The sequence below is a fragment of the Falco cherrug genome, chromosome 7, assembly GCF_023634085.1.
Source record: "Falco cherrug isolate bFalChe1 chromosome 7, bFalChe1.pri, whole genome shotgun sequence".
Taxonomy (NCBI): Eukaryota; Metazoa; Chordata; class Aves; order Falconiformes; family Falconidae; genus Falco; species Falco cherrug.
The window spans coordinates 20851575-20872053 of record NC_073703.1 but is presented as its reverse complement, the minus strand read 5'-3'; the positions used below and the strand labels follow the sequence as shown (position 1 = coordinate 20872053).

Genomic DNA, 20479 nt, shown 5'->3' with positions numbered 1-20479 from the left:
CCAGGGCTTTTGTGGACAAGCAGCTTTCTAGCTTGTCTGCTTGTGAGTTGTGCTTGTCTGCAAGGAGTTGGAAGTCATTTACCATCAGCCTGTGAACTGTGCCATTGTGATGGGATGCACAGAGCTGCTGCTAGACCCTACATTTCAGTGTTTCGGTTCTCGTGAGCTTTGCCTCAGTTCTGCAAGCTATCTTTTTAATGTGTGATTACAAAAATACATTGTCCCCAAGAAGTCCTATGGTATGTATAAAAGGAATTGATTAGAGGGTGTCACAGATCACTATTGTGTGTAGTTTTCTATGCTTACTGAGACCAAAGAAAGGTTAAAAAAAAATCCATATTTCAATCTTTGCATTCTTACTCACAGTATGTGATTAGGCTGTATGAAATCTATGAATAACTTTCAGCTTTGAAATTTTGCTCTTCTATGGTTCCATAGAAGAAAGGACAACCTCCTACCTCCACCAAATAGAAACCTTAAGAAAAATGAGTCAACTACCCCCTAGCAATTGATTTTCAGTACAGGATAATAAGCATTAGAATTTACAATTTTTTGCTTGCAGACCTTTTATAGATTTTATTTCAGGTCTCTCTCTCTCTCAGACTGTTGGAATGCATTTTTGTTAATAGTAATTTATCAAGGAACTGTAGTTTACACCAAAATAAATCTGCAGGTCTGACAGCTTGTCATGTAGGGAGGTAATAGCACTAGCTTAGTGATGGCTTTCTATGCAATCCTTAAAAGGAACAGAAAGTCTTCCCTTTTCCCACTGGCTCTTCCCTCCTGTTAAACAGGAAATGGCATCAGTACTTAGGGGTGTCAGTAAACTTTTTAAAATTGATAACTTCCATCGGTAGAAGAGTAACTGTAGTGCTGCTTATGACTGCTTAAAAGCTCTGAATACAGATAAAGGGAGGAAGAGTAGCACACTGTAGTTGATAAAACTGTGTCCCTTTGTTCTCATTAGGATATAGCTCACTCTCAAATTCTGTGTTAATTAAAGTGCTCAGTTTACACTGAAACGGTCATTTGATATTTTAGTGGGTGTAGTAGCTAGTGTGGGTAGGTCTGGCTTTAAATGCCTGCACTGACAGTAATTTTACTACTAATTCAATGCATAACTGATGACTTCGTGATCGGAGAGCCATCTCTGACCGAAATGTGAAACTGGAGTCAGGAGGATGTGCAGGGAGGAGCAGAGAAGGGAAAGGAGGCTCTTGTTATGGACCAAGCACCTGGAGTGCAGGATGCAGCCCACAGGTGAGGGTTGGGCCATGGGGGAAGGGGTGTTGCAGGGGTAGCAAGGGAATGTCAAACAGGTGCTCTACTTGAGTTCCCCTGCTTAAAAGTCATTTAGCAGAGATCTACAGGGAGAGGAAAGAAAATCAAATGTAATCAAAACTTCTGCCCCTCACCCCAATTTCAGATATTTTAGGGAGTGCAATTTAGCTCTTAAAATTAAAAAGACTTTGATCCATTAGGGAACCAAAAGTTCACAAACTCCAGGAAAATTAATTTTTTAATGACTATTAGTTAGTCAGTTTGAGATGCTTTAAAAACACTATTAGCGCAAGTGATAAGCTACATTTAAGTAAGCTTCATTGTTAATTCTTGAAGGCACAGAAGTACAGGAACACCTTTTATTTTAATATAGCATTGTACATGTTTGAGAGTTGATCACTAAAGACCAGTTTATGGTAGTATTTATGAAGCTACAGAAGTGAAGTTGCACCAAATAGGTTTTTTTACAAAAGCTTCCAGTATGATAATGTACCCATTTCCAAGGAAATTCAATGAAACTATTATCGAACTTAACATGATGTAAATCCTACCAGGAAGCTTTCTGCATATTCAGAAATGTGAGAAACTCCATAAACATGGTGTCAACTCACAAATAAAACTCAGTAATATGCCCAGGAGACTTTCTAGTATTAATTTCAGGTGGTGCCTGTTGCGAAGGATGGCTAGCCAGAGTGCAACCCAGTGGAAGAGCTGAGGTCAGGCTGTGAAGCACAGAAAGTCAGTGGTACCGTGCTTCGAACAGGTGCTGCTTCCCCGATGCAGAAAGAAACTTTATACTGAATGCTAAACTTCTGAGAGAGAAGACTAGTAATTTTTGATGAACATAAATTTTAAGCAGCTACAAAACGTTCATTTCCGTTTTCAAAAATATAAGCAGGAGTGCAGGGCAGAAACTAAACAGGGGAAACACCTCTGTCCATTTTGACTGAATGATTCATGATTTAAGCACTTTAAAAGTATTTATTTGCTGATACCAGAACTGAGGCCATATAGTAAAATGAAATGGTATGATGGTAATATTTTGTCCCTTTCTTAACATTCTAATGCATATTTTGCTTGAATGACCCTTTACTGTTCCTTGTTTAAGCATTTGTTCACAGAGAAATTCAGGAAGTTATAAGATATTAGCTCATAGTTGTTTTGATAAAATAATGCATTCTTTTGTACCAGGCTTGTTAATGTCATCATTCTTTTTGAACTATGTATTGTTTCTTGAATCGGGATTTTAGAAAACACATACCCGTAAAACCTGAGTTTATCTCAAATTCAGCATAATGATGTTAAAATTGCCTTCAGGTAATTCTGAGATTAATGTTCTGAGATTAAAAATATGTGGAACGTTTGATACGAAGCTATTGTAAAATGCTGGATATTTTGATTTACAACAAGTCAGATCGTGAGTTCAAAACTTTTAACGAATTATCATCTGTCTGCCAGTAAATGTTTCTTCGGAAACTTCAGAAACGTTAAAACAATTTTTATAGAAATAGTTCTTTCATATCTCGTTACTTTTACTGTTTGTCTGTTTTGCTAGAAGGAGAGTGGAGTTCCTATGATTTGCTGTAGGATCCACAGTAAGAACTAAGTAGTCTTTTACAGTGGGAAGTAACCTAAACAAGGTAACCAGGAGGAAGTGGAATAAATTCCTGAGTGAAAGGAACTGGCATTCACCAGACTTGCTGTTGCCTGGTCTTTTAGGTATTTAGGTAGGTCTTTTAGGCTATAATATCTCTTTGGTTTTTCTACAGAAAAGCGTCTTTCCAGAGGTATTTCTCATGCCAGCTCAGCCATAGTCTCCCTTGCTCGATCACATGTAGCCAACGAGTGCAGCAATGAACAGTTTCCTTTGGAGATGCCCATCTACACATTCCAGCTACCAGACCTTAGCGTGTACAGTGAAGACTTCAGAAGCTTCATTGAACGTGACTTAATTGAGCAGGCGACAATGGTTGCTCTGGAGCAAGCAGGTGGGTAAATATTTCAGATGTCAGCAGCTGGGCAATCTGACATTTTGGTTGACATTTCTAATCATGCTTCATTTCTGGAGCTTGCGCATACTGCATGGGAAATAAATGCCAGACAGTGACAGCAGATACTGTGCTCTTTGCAAAATAACACATACCCTGTTTCTTTTAAAACATTATGGAGAAAACTGTTGAATTTACTTAGTGAAACAAAGACATTGAGTGAGGAAGGAAAGGAGGACTGATGGGGAAGTCACACCATAGAGAAGGATGCGAGTCTGGATGGTTGGAGCAGGGTGGTACTTCCAGTTCTTGTGAGGAAACTACATTGCAATGACTTATGGCTTCTGTTGCAGCTTGAGAAAATAGTTTTTAAATATGTATTTTATGTATTGATTATTCTTGTAATAAGAAACTAATTTTAAAGTAATACTTCATTATGGCCATGGAAAAAAGTAAAAAAAAAAATAAATCAGATTTAGTAGTAGTTTAAGGTTTTAAGTCAGTTTTGAATGATATGGAGAAATTTATTGAAAAATATTATCTCTGCCTTAGGAAACAGCAAATATATTAATGACCCATGACACGAACACATCTATATGGTGAAATGCCCATCCCTGGTGATATAAGGGAGCTACAAAATCAGGTTTCATGGCTGCCTGTGGAACAGTAGCTAGCCAGTTGGTTTTTTCTATTGATTGCTATACTGGCTTGTGTAATGCTGTGTATTCACCTGAGAATTCGTTCTCAAAACTCAGTGCCTGGTCGTACAGTGTGTTCAGCCTGGTAAACTGCTGCTTGCTACTGATCAGGGCACTGCATCATAGTTTTTAGGTAGGACCTCTGCTAATCTGGTGTCCCACTGGGTATTGACCACGTATAGTCATGTGATTAATTTTTTTTTTGGCTTTGGTATTTGAAAAGCAAGACATGCTTAGATTGTAGCATCAAACAGTAAATACTTAAAAACCAACCAACCAAAAAAAACCCAAACAGTATTCAGAAAGACCACCTTCTGGAAAAAAATAGCAGTATTAAATAATGTAAGAATGCTACCAGGCATCTATGAAGTATGAAAACTGTCACTCACCTACAAAGGAGATAGTTTCTCTAGGAACCAGCTGACACAAGGACGGGGGGGGGGGGGGGGGTGGTGGGGTGGGGGGTGGGGCAGGGCAGGGAAAGGATGGCTTTTCCTCTGGCAGCTCTGCCAAACACCCTGAATTCCACAGGGCTATCAGAAAATACCTTGCTATAGTGTCATCATTGACCCACCTGCTTCAGTGGAATTACAGCCTTTAGAGTCAGTTAATGTAAGAGTACAAACTAGAGGATCACAGTGGTTTTCTACCCTTAAAATCATGGAATATGTGATTTTAGATCTGACCTCTTCTAATTTATACAGAGCTGGCTAGCTTTGAGCTTGAAACAGGGCTGCAGAAACCACCAAATCAGCTGCCTCTTAGCAGTCCTCTCTCAAATCTGTCTGAAAATAGAATAAATCATTTATTATTTTTTTCACATTAATTAGGGCAATAACTTGACTCACACTGGAAAAGTCCTTTCCTCCCCAGAGCCTCTTGCATCCTGGAAAGGAGGGTGTATTGACCACACCATACGCTTGTGGTTTGGATCACAGGTATTCTCGTAGCCTGCCTAGATTTAGTTTACTTATATGAGCATTTCATTCAGATAAACTGGAACTTCCTGGGAAACAGTTCTTCACTTCCAGTAAGTTAAACAGATTAAACAGTGAATGTTTAAGAAAATCATGTAAGACTTCATGTAAACTGACCTTTTGTCTCTACTCAAGACATAAAGATATTCAGTTTCCTATTATGTCCTGCCTGTTTTAGACATTTTGTTGTCTGAAACGAAGAGAGTGAATTAATAGGAAAGTCATTTGGCATTAAACATTTTATCTCCTGCCAGCAGGCCCAGTTTGGTTATGGTTTGGTCAGTGACATAAAAAACATTAACAGATAAGGTGCATTCCCTGCAAAGGAGCTAAAATCTATTTCAAACCAAACCCCGTGAAGAGCAGTAGCTTCTGTAACTGAGGTTGGGGGTAGCGTTAAAGGAAAAGAGAGAGGTGTGTCCTTGGGTTTAAGGGCATGAATTTTATGGTTTATGGGGGAGAGAAGAGAAATGTGAATAGGCAAAAGGAAGAGGAACTTTGTAAGGAACACAGAGCAGCTTACTACTCACAAAGCCAGGACTGGGAGACCAAAATTACTATTAACAGACTGTCGCACATGTTGTCTGAAGTGGCCATATGAGCTGGATGTCTATGAAAGCCTGTCGGGTGTTTATATTCTCTTTTCATATGCTTAGGCACTTGCTACCATTACATCTATATGTGAAAGGATTTCAGGTTGCACCCTACCTGTATAGAAAGTCAGAGCAAATGTTCTGATTTACTCAGAAATGCTGGGTGAGGTTACAAAGGAAAGGCTCAGATAAAGGCAGCATGATTTGCTCGTGGTCTGCTGATGCAGTGTATCCTCTACTCTGTGTGACTGCTTTCTGAATATTTCCCTTAGAGGACAGAATTCACAACATTCTTAAAAGCATTTTGGGGTTTTCTGCATCTTATAAACTCAGCTGTTCATTACTGCCTCAAACGGAATGAGGTCAGCTTGTAAGTAATGTGCAGACGGATCTCTGAGTGTATGTAAACTGTAAAAACCTTCAAGAATATTGTTTTCCTACATTTTTCTTTCTGTGATCAGGTTTGTGTTTTCTGTGAAGCATTTGATACAGCTAAAGGCAAAATAAACTGTCATACTTTGTTAAGCATCCCCGAAACCAAATCCACCAAAATTCTGGAAATGTTTCATTTCAAACTGTTAAAAAATAAGCTCTGTTAAAGGAAAACTGGTGCCTTTTCAGGTTGTAGAAACATTTTCTTATCCCAGAATTTTTAACAGACTTCCACACAGTATATGCAGGGTGCCAGGATATCAACCATAATTACAAGAGAACTGTATTAATTTCCTGAATTCTGGTCTGAGGTGCATGCTTGTGTAATTCAGTTCTAATATGAATGACAAATACTGTATCACAGAGTAGGATGAAATGCAATTATGTCATGGAAAACTGTCTCGGGTGACAAAAGAAACAAATTAAGAAAGCCAGTACCAGTGGATCTGCAGTGACCTGCAGGTAACTGAACTCAGTTATCGGTTATCTGCAGCCGCTTTGGCCTAGCCATATATTTCTGTGCCATCTTATTTTATGATACTTGATCTGCATTCTGGTCAGTAGCTTCTGTGGCAGAGTCGATGTTGCTTATGCATCAGGCTAAAAGAGAAGCATTCACTTAACTGCTCAGTTTTACTTATTTCTATATGCACAGCTCAACATTACATTTCAAGGACATCAGTAAATATGAATAGCCTTGCAGATGCTACTGCAAAGCTGATTTAATCATCTAGACTAAAAGGGAGAGCTCCTACAAGAAGGCCCTTTCTTTGAAGTGCAGAAAATGTATTGGTAAATGTTTTATTTATTCATTTAGTTAAAAAAGTAAGCAGTCACTGAATGATTAATATAAGCCCATGTAGAAAATCTGCTTGTGCAATTTTCTTCACATCAATACTTGCAAGTACACGTTTATTGTATGAAAGGACTAAAACCAAACAAGCAAATCCTCTTAGCTAGTCATGTAAGAAACACATGAATTGTTGAAGTAGCTCTGCTGAAATCTGGAATTCAGGTTCCTGCACATATTGCCAATTGTCTGACTCTTATGCGTGGGCTGAGCAGTCCCTCTTGACTTTAGTCCTGAGCACACCTCAGAGCAGTTCTTGCTCTTGGATTCCAGAGGGGAGTTAGGGTGAACCATTGCTTTTGAGGATATATGGGGTGTCCCGAACTAGACTTGCTGTGGAAGCTGAAAATGGTATTTTGCAACTGGTTTGTCTTGAGGGACAGATGAGAGGTGGATTTCTGGAAATATGATGTGCTAGAGAGGTGAAAGAAAGGCTGGTTTTAGCCTAGTTTCTTAAGGAAACTGAGCTTGTGTCAGCAAGCTGTCTCTTAAGATTGTACCACTGTTTATTTTTTTTAAATTTAACTCTACCAATTTCAAACATATTTGTCACTAAGCTTTTACAGGTTTCATGAAAATAAGGAGCTAGCTTATTTTTAGTATTTCCATAGAATAAAAACGTGCAGCATGAATATTGCTTGTGAAACGCTACAGAATCCACATGGGAAAGACTGCCCAACTGCAAATAAATGAAAAGCCATCAGAAACCTCACCCATAGCCGTACATATGACAAGTGCAGGAAACAGGACCTTGAGTCCCACTGTGCACAGATCAACTTGTTTTCCTCAGTGAGATGTCTCTTCTGCCAGTGGTTTTGAGGAGATGCCCTAAGGCTGGTTTACTTGGCTGTGTGAAAGAGTACTGTTAAAAGCACCGTGAATTGCTGCGTTAGAAGACAGTCGCACTCAGTCTGAAGTAAAACTGTACAAGCTGTGATGTGACACTTCATCCTTTTTCCCATCTTTAGCCATCCTTCTTTTTCTCTTGATGTGTATTCCATTTATTCTGTAAGAATTCTGACTTACTTTTGCTACGATAAATGCACAGTGGCGTTGCAGGCAAGAAACTGTCTTGGAGGCAGCAATAGCCCATCTGGCTTTGCAGTGACACTTCAGCCGCACTCAGTCATACCAAGCTTCCGAGGGAGCTAATCCTTTGTAGCATCTCCTTTTCCCTTGTTTGGAGAGTTATATTAAGTTGCTGTTTGCAAAGTCCTTGTAACTTTTGGGGAGTTAATTCTATCAGAAAAATCCCAAGTCTGCAAAGCCATTTAGTTTCTTAGTAGCTTAAACAAGAAAAAAGAAAATATGGACTGGAGAAAATGAAGAGGGAGCAAAGGATTTGTGCAGTATCTACAGAGGTTCTTAGGTATTATGTAACCTCATGTTTGTTTTGAATTTGGTCAGTTTGTATGTGTACCACTGACCTTCTGCGTGTTTGGGCAGTGAATACTTTATAGTGGACCTTACCAAACTGGAGGGCAGCTCTGTGTGAGCATCTTTATGGGATAGTCATAACCTAGAATAATTTCAGTGGTATGTTTTAATCCTCTTGTTTATACTGTATGCTATTGTATCTTCTGTAGTACCAGTGCATAAGGCATTGGGGCTGGTATTAAAAGCCAAGCCTGGCCCCTGTGAATACTTGAAATGTGTTCTCTGTTCTCTGCTGCCTTCTGTTTGAGCCGTTCAGGTCATATAACCATCTAGAATCTTCTTTGGCAATTTCCTCCCATAAATCCTGCAGCAAGAAACAATACACTTGTGGCTTATAATACCGTATGAGGCTTATGAAAGTAACACTTAACCTTTCTAGTGTCCATTAATAATACTCCAACGTTAACTTTCTCTGAGATTCAGTTTACCTTCTTTGCATGGAATACAAGTCTATATCTGGTTCTGTATCAGAATGATTGATTCTTGATGAGCCCTGCAAATAAGGGGATGGGGGAGCCAATATCTGCTTTGTCTTAGGTGAAGCCTGATACAGGCTGTGTAGCGCAGGACTGGGATGACGGCAGAATACAGGCAGAGTTGGCTGTCTTCGGCCACGGAGGGTACTAGAGTCTGTTAACATTTCTTTGGGGTTTGCACCTGAAATCTTAAGTATCGTGCAAAGGAAGGGCAGTATTGTGTGCTCGTGTCTACCTCTCAGGTTGTATGTTGCTAGATCATAAACCTGGATAGGGCTTTTAGTCATATCTAAAAATAATGTCCTGGTTTCAGCTGGGATAGAGTTAAGTTTCTTCCTACTAGCTGGTGCAGTGCTCTGTTTTGGAATTAGAATGATAATAATGTTGATAACACACTGATGGTTTAGTTGTTGCTGAGCAGTGTTTATGCTAAGTGAAGGACTTCTCAGCTTCTCAGGCCCTGCCAGCAAGAGGGCTGGAGGGGCACAAGACACTGGGAGGGGGCACAGCCAGGGCAGCTGACCCGAACTGGCCAAAGGGCTGTTCCATACCGTAGAATGTCACCTCAGTATATAAACTGGGGGGGCTGGCTGGGGGCTGCTGCTGGGAACAGGCTGGGCTTTGGGTGGTTGGTGGCAAGCAGTTGTTTTTCATTTGCATTGCTTGTTTTCCTTGGGGTTTATTTATCTCTTTTTTTGTTATTTTCTATCTATTATCATCATCATTATTATTATTATTATTATTATCACCATCATCATCATTATTATCGTTATTATACTTTATTTCCGTTATTAACCTGTCTTTGGCTGAGCCCATGAGTTTTCTAGTTTTCTCACTGTCACCCTTCCAAATCTCTCCCCTGTCCCACTGAGGCAGGGGAGGGGAGCAAGTGAGTGGCTGTGTGGTGCTTAGCTGCTGGCGGGGGTTAAACCATGTCACCTGAACAGGACTTCAAATCTTGATCTAAAATTAAGGTTAAGGTTCAATGTACTAGAACATGGCTATATTCTCACAGTATTTTTGCTGTATAACAACAGTTCCATTTCTTGATTTTTTTTTAAAGATTAAATAGATTTTGTGAGCAAAAGAAAAAAAAAAAGCAGCAAGATCAAGTAGGAGACCAACAGAGAGAGGGAGAGTGAGACGTGGGTCTGGTTTGTCCATAAATATTGTCTCATCAAAGCAGACAGAAATAAGCCTGAGACAGAACTGTTCCCAGTTTTCATTCAAGCTCCTCTTTCCTGTTGTTTCCCTGAAGAAATCCACTATATCACTAGATATAAAAAATGAAAATGTGCCACTTTTTTTATTACAATCCAATGCCTTTCTGCTAATTTTTTTAGTCAGCCATAAGCTTTGTGATGTTAACCAAGCCCACAAACTTTTTTTGCATAATCTACTTGAAAGCAGATCACTTTTTTATAGAAACCTCCTGTTATTCAAAAGATTTGTAAACACCAGACGTCGACATTTATTACCAATAGCTGCTAGTTAATCTGCAAAGCAGTACCACTCACTAATCCTTTAAGTCCTAAGGTCTGTCTGTTTTGGGTCTTGTAACTGTGCTTTAGGCAGCACCGTGGTGTAACTGATGACCGAATATGATACCACCAAAACATTCTGCAAAAAACAGGTGGCGAGTTGTTATTTCACAGCCCACAGGCACAGGAGTTGCTAAAAATGATTACTTGTTATTTCAGATTTCTTTCCCAAAGGCTGTCCCATAGTGCTTTAAATTAAACTTCTTTAATGCATATTTAATTTAGAACTCAATAAGCCTAGTCTGAGACATTGGACATGTACAAAGTAGCTGCCAAAATCTTATGAGGATTACCAGATGTGGTTAGTTATTGATCTGCTGTGCATCTTTACCTTTACAGTATAGTAACTCTCAACCCATACTGACTAACTGAAATGTAGTTACATGAGTTCTTGATCAAGATAGTTCTTGGTACCTGGAACAAGTAATTCGGGGCACACATTAAAATATTATTATACTGGGGTTTTGCACAATATGTATTAGCTGTTGTTACAAATAACCTTCACTATAATTTCATAATGAAAACACAGAATCCTAGAATTATTTAGGTTGGAAAAGACCTTTAAGATCATCAGGTCCAACCATTATCCCAGGACGGCCAAGTCCACCACTAAATCTGTCCCTAAGCACCACAGCTACATGTTTTTTAAACATCTCCAGGGATGGTGATCCCACCACTTCCCTGGGCAGCTTGTGCCAGTGCTTCAGCTTCACCACCCTTTCAGTGAAGAAACTTTTCCTAATATCCAATCTAAACCTCCCCTGGCATAACTTGAGGTCGTTTCCTCTTGTCCTGTCACTTGTTATCTGGGAGAAGAGACCAACACCCCCACACCCCCACCTACAGCCGCCTGTCAAGCAGTTGTAGAGAACAATAAGGTCCCCCAAACATATCAATGGAGAAAAGTTTTTTCATTGCTTGAATTTTTTTATGTTTTGGGGGTTTAACCTTAAATGCAAGGCTGGCTGTACAAATATAGAGATGTGTTGTGGCTCCTCTCTGGCTTGCAAGTAAAGGAGTCAGGGAAGAATTCTGCAGAAGGGGACAAACAAATGGAGCCATCGCAAGCTGCCTATTGCATTATTCATTCAATTATTCAATTGTGCATTACCCACAGACTTTCCAAAAGTCTTGGGAAATATACCAGCTCCACTCATCATTCTTAATCATCTGCTCTTCCATGTCCCCAAACATGTTATACAATTAGTCACGTTCTCTTTCTTTATATTAGAAATATTCACGTGACCATTTAACCAAGATGTAACACTCCAATAAGCTACCACACGGCAACCTGTGCGCCAGGAGTTTTGTACTTCCAGTGTTGACTTTGGCACTGATACTCTTCATGACTTTATTTGCTTCATCTAGGTACATCAAATATCGGTCCTCTTGTCGGTGTTTTTCATATTCCATCTGTTTCGTAACCTGTAAAACATGCTTCATGTAGCAGTGATGAATAAGTGGTTCTCTAAATGTCCTCAAAGAGAGAAGCCACATGCTATCTTACACCTTGGGCTATGCAATTTGGTCTCAATTTAATTCTCTGGTAGATCAGTTGTTGTTTTTAGTAGGTCTAATAATAAGTAACACTATGGTAAATGAGAGGAGACTCAGCTGTCGAATCAATCCATCTGATTGAAACAATATTACTTAATAAACTTACCTGACAGAAACATATCCTGATTAACATGTACATACTACTTTTGTCTTTTGCGTTGTTATTGCTGTAACATAATCTGTCACCTGTGTATGGGAGGCCAATGTCAATTATGTTTGGGAACTGATAGCAGGACTCATAACGGTATTTAGGCCACATAATCCTTGGAAATCCATACCTGAATGCAGCATATGAGAGCAGAAGATCAAAACCAATTAAAGGTGCTCTTATCTTATTCCAGATACATGTAGGGAATAGTTTATCTGCCTCTTCTTTCTAGTCTTTTCAGTTTTCACTTTTGACATTACATTTATTTGGCAGAAAGGATGTTCATGATTAACCTTAAACATTGCACATCACTGTATGCCTGTACACAGTGTGCTGTTTTAGTTTCCATTCCACCATTTTAACAGATTCTTTCTTTTCAGGACGATTAAATTGGTGGTCCACAGTGTGTACAAGCTGCAAACGTCTTCTTCCCTTGGCTACAACGGGTGATGGGAACTGCCTCTTGCATGCTGCGTCTCTAGGTAAGGGAGAGTCTGTGCATGCAACCTTCTGCCAAAAATGTTTACCACTTTTCTCTGTCCCCAGCAAAAGCTCAGAAACACATCAGATGCAAAGACTTTCATTAAAAGTCTGATTCTGGAGCAATATATTCTTCAAATTTCACTTAAGTATTGTTTGCTTTAGGCATGCTGGAGGGTGGAAGGTGAGAGTTTTATCAGGTTAAAAAGTAGTGTAATTGCAACAGTATATATCATAAACACCGGTGATTTGCATTTTCCTTACAGAGCCCGACCTAACAGCTCTGGAACAGGCAAATTCCAGGGGCTTCTGCAGGATTGGCCTCATTGTGGGCAAGAAATTGCATTCATTTTCTGGGTTTTGTTGAACAGTTCTCTTGCTATCTTCAAGAATGCAATATCTGTTATCTTTGTTGGCTCCTTGTAAAGTTTAAGTATATGGGAAACAGCATCTGGGGTGAATTAAAATAATTTCCAATTGATTAATGAATCATTAATACAGAATTTTTGAAGCCTTTCTTCAAATCAAATAAACAGAAGCCTGTGAAGCTGAAAGTCTTTGATATGCCTTGTATATCCTAACCTATTATGAGGAAACATTTTTTGTTCCAGTTGCTAAAATCCTTCACCAACAGAACTCCAAAAGGTGGCTTTTTAAAAAACAGAGATTTTTAGTATTTTGAAGAGATTCTTTTTGAAATAAGTCGTAAAAGAGCTTTTGCTGTTTCCAAGGATCCTTTTATCTTTGTCTGCTTCATTTTTAATTAGGAGGAATTGTATATTATTTGCAGCAAATATTTGGAGTATTTTGACTTGCAAAGTCTTTAATAAACATATTTAATGCCAGCAGCTGACAGTACAGTAGCTGAAATGTGGCTGTCTATGGGCATGTGTCTTGGTGAGAGCTCTGCTCTCTTATGTTGTGCGTTACTATTCTCAACTACATGAAGACATTTTATTATCTTAAAATGAGCTTGAAAGCCTGTGGCTGGTGGTATTTTTAGACTTCCAGTCATCTCGAATGCTCGTCTCTTTATTTGGATGTTGAAGCTAAAGGAAATTTACCATCATGCTGTGTAAGAGTTGGAGCCTTTGGGTGTTGGCATCATCTGTGATTCACAGAAGTGCCTGCAGTTGTCATTAGCATTCTTGTGGCTGCAAGCTCTGTTGGCAGCTACAGCTAAAACCAACCTGTGCACTGAATATTCTGTTGCTTGCAGCAAAGTTGAAGTTGCCTGCAAGCAAACTCTGCAACAGCTCAAATCCTTAGTCATTCCTTAATCAAAGTTTAAACTTTGTTAGAGTTCCCTCTTGTTCATTAGCTTATCTGTATTGACTGTTTCTTTAGGAAACCTTAAAAATGATGAGTCAATTATTTGCCAAAGAGAATCTTAAATCATGTATAAGCTATGCTTCTTTTGCTAATAGAGCAACGTTATTTGTATTAGTAGTTACTATTTGTATTTCACAGCTGCTTCTTTAAAACTGAATGTTGTCCTGTGCTACTTTAGGAATGTGGGGATTTCATGACCGGGACCTTGTTTTACGTAAAGCACTCTACACTATGATGAGGAGCGGAGCTGAAAGGGAAGCACTGAAAAGAAGATGGAGATGGCAACAGACCCAGCAGAATAAGGAGGTCTGTATGCCTGAAGACAGTCTTCTTAAAAAAAGTATTCTTCTGGACTTTGGTGAAAGTTGTAATTGCTATCGAATTCCTTGTGCTTCCCATGCAAAATGGGAAAGATACTTGTATTTAGAAGTTTCATATCAGAATGCAGTTGTGTTGTAGCTTTGTGAGCATAAATGTGCACAGTTTTGTGCCTATAAAGGTCTAAGATGAGTTTGGAACCTGTAGAAAAGTTGGGACTGCAAAATTAAATGTATCATTTAGCTATCACAAGCATTATAAAATGAGTGGATGAAATGCACAAAAGAAAGAAAACCCCATTTAGGAAAGATTCCCCAAAATGGTGAGTTAGGATTCTTAGAGCTGTGACCAAATAGGGTGAATGTTTCCTAAATAAATCACCTGTAGATTTGGTTTGACTGTTGATCTGAAGATGTCTGCGCCCAAACAGTGGCTAGAAAAGCCAGTTTCAGGAGTAATCCTCAACGCAATTAAGTGAACATGCTTAAATGGTTGTGACTTCTGTAATCTGCTTTTTGTTGGCAGCAGTCAGTGACAGTATGGCTGAGCTGTGACTGGCTCAGCTACTTCAGGCTACCTGAAAATACAGGGGCACAGAAGCACTTACATACCCGTTCTGCTCTTGAACAGAGGGAGAAAGCATCACCTGTCTACCAGGGAGGGCATTCATAGTAGTTCCAGGTATTGGGGAAGACAGCAAACCTCCAGAAATGGGCAGTAAAGCATGCTGACCGTGGTTGCAAGGAATTCATATGGGTATGACTAACTGGAGCTCCAGTAGTGGAGCACTGTGTTAGTAGCAGCAGGCCCACATCTAGAAATGTAATCCAATTAGCAGTGAGTGGTTTAGGTCTTTTTTTTAGTAAGCTAATATTCTTTGACCTGAATAGAAATGTTGAACCATTAATGATCCAAGATATTAATCTGTATCATGTATGAATCTCAAAATAAGTTAGGCATAAATACTGCTACAGAACTCTGCTTACATTTCATTTTTAACCAGCATCATCATAAAGGTGTTTCATTCTCTCCCATAGTCAGGTTTAGTGTATACAGAGGAAGAGTGGGAACGGGAGTGGAATGAACTGCTTAAACTGGCATCGAGTGAGCCGCGAACGCATTTCAGCAAAAACGGAGGCACTGGTGGAGGGTAAGTTTAGAGTATGGCAAAATCTGTCCCTTTTTGTTCTCAGTAGGAAAACGATACAGTACAAATGAATGATGATGTTTATAGGACCATCAAACTGCCTTTTCAACTGTTGTGATCTCTTTGCATGGTACAATACGAGTGTCTAAACATCCCATTAAAATATTTAGCATTTCCTTGTACAGTTACCAGACTAACTTGAGGTTACTTTGCATCCAAGAGTCAGGATTCCATTAATCCTCATTTCTTGGTTTCTGGAACAAGTGTGTTGGCAGTGGCATTTAGCTTCAAGGAGATGAAGTGCCTCGTCTCACTGAAGATACATAGCTTTTTGATTGAGGAAGACTTAGCAGAAAGATAGCTGCTGCTCAGATATTTTCACAAAAACACAGAATGACAGGGAAACATCACATCTTCTAATAGCATTCAGAATAAAGTAGTTTGTGCCCAGATATCACTTTTACTGTGCTTTAGCACAGCTTTAATGCTGTCTTCTCATATTCATACATTTATTTCAGCCTTTTTTTGCTTTGTAGTTCAAACAGGGAGTATTCAGAGAGATCTTTTTTGAGAGCAAGTCACCCAAGTTACTCTTCACATTTTCTACTTTTAAAATGCTGTTAACCCTAAACATGGCGGGGGGGGGGGGGGGGGGAACGGAAGTACTATTTTTGGCTAAAGATTAAATATTTGGATGCAGTGTCTTAAAACAGAAAGTAGAATACAGAGTTATAGTTTGTAGGCTCTTGAAACCCTTCTGAAATATCAATATGCTACTTCATTCTTTGAACAACTTTAAAAAACTTTCACTAAAAATCATGATAATTAATACTGCACTGATAGGAACAGTTGTCCTTTCTTTGGCTAGTCAAGCTTTTATTAAACCCATGTAACAAATAGTGCTCTCAAGTGCAAGAATTATTTAAGGATTGCAGGGGCTTTTATTTTGAATTAAACTGATCTATTGTCATCCTAGTAAGGTTTTATGTTGCTGGAAGGTTCTGTACAGGGTATGTCTGTATTTCTAAGAACCACATCAGATTATTTTCGTACCTAATTTCATATCTGTTTATCTGGATGGATTCCATAAGAGCATGGCTGATTGCAGCTGCTTTGATTACACTCTGCAAAGTTGCAGCGTTTGCCTGTTACTACCCAGTGCTAACAGGCAAGCAAGGAAAGTGTGCTTTCTTGATGACCAGCTTAGTATGTGTGTTTAATCTTTGTGTAACACTCAGTTGGTAGCATTTTAGTCAACTAGCTGCTTATAAACAGTACCAGAATATTTGATGGCCATAGGGGAAAATCCCAGTACTGTCTGCTTTATTCCCAGATGCATTTGGTTTAGGTGTTTAGAAGCTATAAGAAAAGATGGATAGAAACGTATTTGTGAAAAAGTTTGAGATGAAATAGTATCTACAACATTTAAATACCCCTGATCTACGTACAGAAACTGCTTTAAGTAGTTGCTATAGTAAACCATCCCTCACTTTCAGTTCACCTGTTCCCAAAGTATAGGATTATTGATCAACCCTAAGAACACAGAAGCTTTAGGTTTTGTGTCAAGTGTTTATCACTAAAAATATGTAGTGTTTGTTTACTCAGTGTGTGTTTTCTCTAGCTGCTGTTTCCCCTGGAGAAAATTGACAAAATTATAAGTGAATAAGTAAACTGACAAAATAAGGTATACAACACGATGAGAGTAATAAAATTTGTAGATGGTGTTCTCTGGGCTTTGAAAGACTATCATATTTTCCTTTTAACCCTATGATGCCAAGGACAGTAATACAGGAGGACATTGTTTAGAAAATTGTCAATCATAATGCATCTCATTTTCTTCTATTTTGAGGCTAAAAAAGAAATAGATTTGTTTTCATTTTAATCTCTAGTGTTTCTCATGTTTGTAGATATTTTCCTGTCGATACGCTTCAGTCTTCTAATGCAGTCCAATTCACATTTCTATTAGATTTGGCCATTCACCACCAGTTCCCTCTGGCCTTGTTCCGTCTGTTTCATTCTGTATGTTTCATGTACTGTGTAGTTTCAGTATCTACCCATCAGAGACGTCCTTAAATGTTGCATTTGCCATCACCCAACCATCTCTGCCTTTAGTTCCCAGATACTTAAACATGACATATCACTGTCACATAAAGAATTAATTTAAATAATTTTTAATGTTCTCATCATAGTTTGCATTTATTTTTTTGCAAATCAAAATAAAATAAGGATAACTAGAACACAGTTAATTTTCCCTTTCAAATACTGAAAGAGGAATCAGGCAAGAAATGTGGCCTGTTTAAGATGTGAATATGTATTTCTCTACAATCATTCCAAAGACACAATGATTGTGACAAAATGAATAATTTTCTCAGTTTAATGTACCCATGTTAAAAATAGAGCCCTTGAGAAGGAAAAGGAATATCAGAATAGTAGTTTTGAGATGGGGCATATTATGTTCTCTAGTTAGGTACTGTATTAAGAAAGCCTGAAAATTAGTCTTTGAATTGTAGATGAGATGTTCTCCTTTGGTGTCAGAATTAGCTAAAGCATCAGAAGTTGTATCTGCTTCAAAAGAGTCAGTGACAAGCCTACATCTGGAATTATGCTGCCTCATTCACCTGGAAGTTCCTTTTAGTTGTTTTTCAGAGTGAACTACATGCAAAGGAGATCAGCAATTGTCACTAAACCTCCAAAGTTTTCTTCTTTGAGAGCACTCTCATTCTGAGGCTTGGAGGTTGAAAAAAAAGGGAAAGATAAAGGGAGCACAGAAAAGCTTAATTCTTAAGTTCTTGTTTCTAACACGTAAAATCCTTCAAGCACTAAAGCAGAGCAAGCTAATTAACTATGAAGCAGATTCTTATTATGAAGCAGATTTGCACATCTCTCTGTAAATGTAAATAACAAATTTCAGAACGTAATTGTTTTGTTTATCTCCATTTACAAGCACAACCAGGGGTACTGAATTGAAGCAACTGCTCTGAAAAAAATAAAATGTCTTGTCCTCTGTTTTTATTAAGAGCCTAACTATGGCGATAACTGCTAAAGAAAAAATTCCAATCCATTCCTTCATTTTGCAGACTTAGCGTCAGTGAGAGATTTCAAAGCCTGTTCTAGTGCTAGATTGAATACTGCTGTTGTTCTCACTTCTTGAAAACCTAGTAGAGCTGAAAGCTAGATGTCTTGTTGTCTCGTGGTGTGGGCTAATACAGATTTTGAAAGTGAGTGGTATTCTTATTTAGTATTAACTGTCACCTTCCAGCTAGCTGTCTCGTATGCTGTTGGCACCATCTTATTAAGAAAGTCAAGTGGTTTTAAATGGGGAAGAAGGGAGAGAATATTGCTGTAATCTTCCTATGTGTCATTAGCATTTTATTTAAAGCAGAAACCCAGAACATTTAAACAGAAAGTGCCCCTCAAATGCATGCAGTCTCTGAGGTTTTGGGCTTGGTTAGGTGTTCAGAATATTTCAACGTACAATTCTTCATACAAAACTACTGTGCCTATCAAAACCCCTCATTTTATAGGTAACTTAGTTGAGATCATTTAACAAAGATGTTGCTTTAAAACTATATATGTCTAACCTGGTTGTCTATTATAGGAGGGCTGTTCCTTTTTAACTGTTAAGTATATGCAGCAGTTACAGGGTACAGATAGAAAGAGGTTCATTACAACAGTGTATCTTTCCCTTTTCACTGAAGTTTCAGTTGGCTAATAAATCTTCTCAGCTGGCCTATTTTCAGTTGATGTAAATTGTACTTAAGCCAAACACAGCCTGGAAATAATCAAATTGCGGTGGTGATTCAAATGTACTGTTACAGGCCGTCCTTCAGATCAGGAAACAGTGGATATCCCCCAGACTCTGGAAAAGAGATAAAATTCAAGGCAAAGGAGGGATCAGAATTATGTCATATTAAAACTAAGTACTAGTACCTATGCAGGGAATGGTTTTTTCTTTATTTAACAAGTTTTTGTTGAATTCAAGGTATTTCATTTCCTATTTGACAGATGGTTGCATCTCACATGCCACAGAAGATGTGTGACACAAAAGCATGCATTCCTACACAATTAAACACAAAATAACATTCAAACCAAAATAATCTAGGGTGAGTTAATTTAGGTTTTCTCTTTTATTATATGCCTTCAAAACTGCTTCCTTTATGTTGTTTTTACCTGAGAAAATACTGATATTTTTAAAGACTAAGAAATAAAAATTGGAACTCAAAACACTCGTTATGTATGTCCTTTAGTCGATGCAGTATAGCATGTTGTTGTGCCCCACCCCCCACACCGCCAAGAAAAGAAGGGACATGTCCCATTACTGTGCAATTTTTTTGTGTTTTACTTGAAGCTCATTGCTGAAACACTGTGTAAAGAAATCAACAGATACATTCTTACACCTACCTACAGCGGGAATTTATGCTTGCTAGTAAGCTGTGGCTGTAGTCTATGTTTGTTTTAATTTTGGAATTCTTAACCAGGGAAAGAAGAGGTTTGAGAGACGGAACGGTGGCAGATTGAGATATGAACCCAGATTTCATTCTGGTCTCACGCTTGTACCTAATCACCAGGTTGAAGAACTTGATGCGTGTCATGTTGTTTCAGTACATCTCAACTGTCTGCAGGCATTGGTCTCTTGCTCTGTGTGAATCCTGAAACTTAATCTAAACTTGGAATAGCTGTTACGAGTCTGTTGGACAAACTGAGAGTCTGGAGCGTATGTATGGCAAAGAAAAGCAAGGTTACCGTAGGGAGCGGTTTAGAAGGAAATCCAAGGACGTGAAAACAGATCTTGCTCAGAGTTCACAGGCAAAAGAGAGGAGCAGCCAGCAGATAGCCAGCTGGAGCAGCAGGGTAGGTGACTTTTCCATTTCAGCTTTTTGAGTTTTTTTTTTTCATTACTGGCTACAGTACAAAGTAGATTTTCCATAAGAGAGACAATCTCTTTGGAGTGCTTAGTAGGTGTCTGCTCTGTTTGGTTTCGAGGTATCAGTGGTCCTGTAGGGTAGACTGAGGGGGTTTTAAATTTTTTTTTCCTTTCTTGTTAAGTTGTTCTTACAATCAAGATCAATTATTTAGAGTGCCCTGGTTAAGCAGGATTCTGCAATGCAGATTTATATGCTCTTATATATGTGGATTTCATTATTTAAAAATTAACTTTACATTAACTTTTCTTAAATTTCCTTTGGTTCCATGTTACAGTAACAAAACTATTTTGTCCACCATT

The 20479-nt window shown here is 38.6% G+C and overlaps 1 protein-coding gene across 6 annotated transcripts in view; it reads left to right on the top strand.

Annotated features, from left to right (window-relative positions):
• Nucleotides 1–20479, top strand: part of OTUD7A (OTU deubiquitinase 7A) — a 79804-nt gene that overhangs the window by 33330 nt on the left and 25995 nt on the right. For 5 of the 6 annotated variants that reach the window (XM_014287361.3, XM_027798084.2, XM_027798082.2 and 2 more), the window contains 4 exons: nt 3051–3269; nt 12359–12460; nt 13969–14096; nt 15146–15258. In XM_014287361.3, the coding sequence (XP_014142836.2) occupies nt 3051–3269; nt 12359–12460; nt 13969–14096; nt 15146–15258 (562 nt within the window). Of the gene's footprint in view, nt 1–1136; nt 1261–3050; nt 3270–12358; nt 12461–13968; nt 14097–15145; nt 15259–20479 lie in introns of those variants that run through there. The other variant, XM_027798085.2, reaches the window with a different exon arrangement.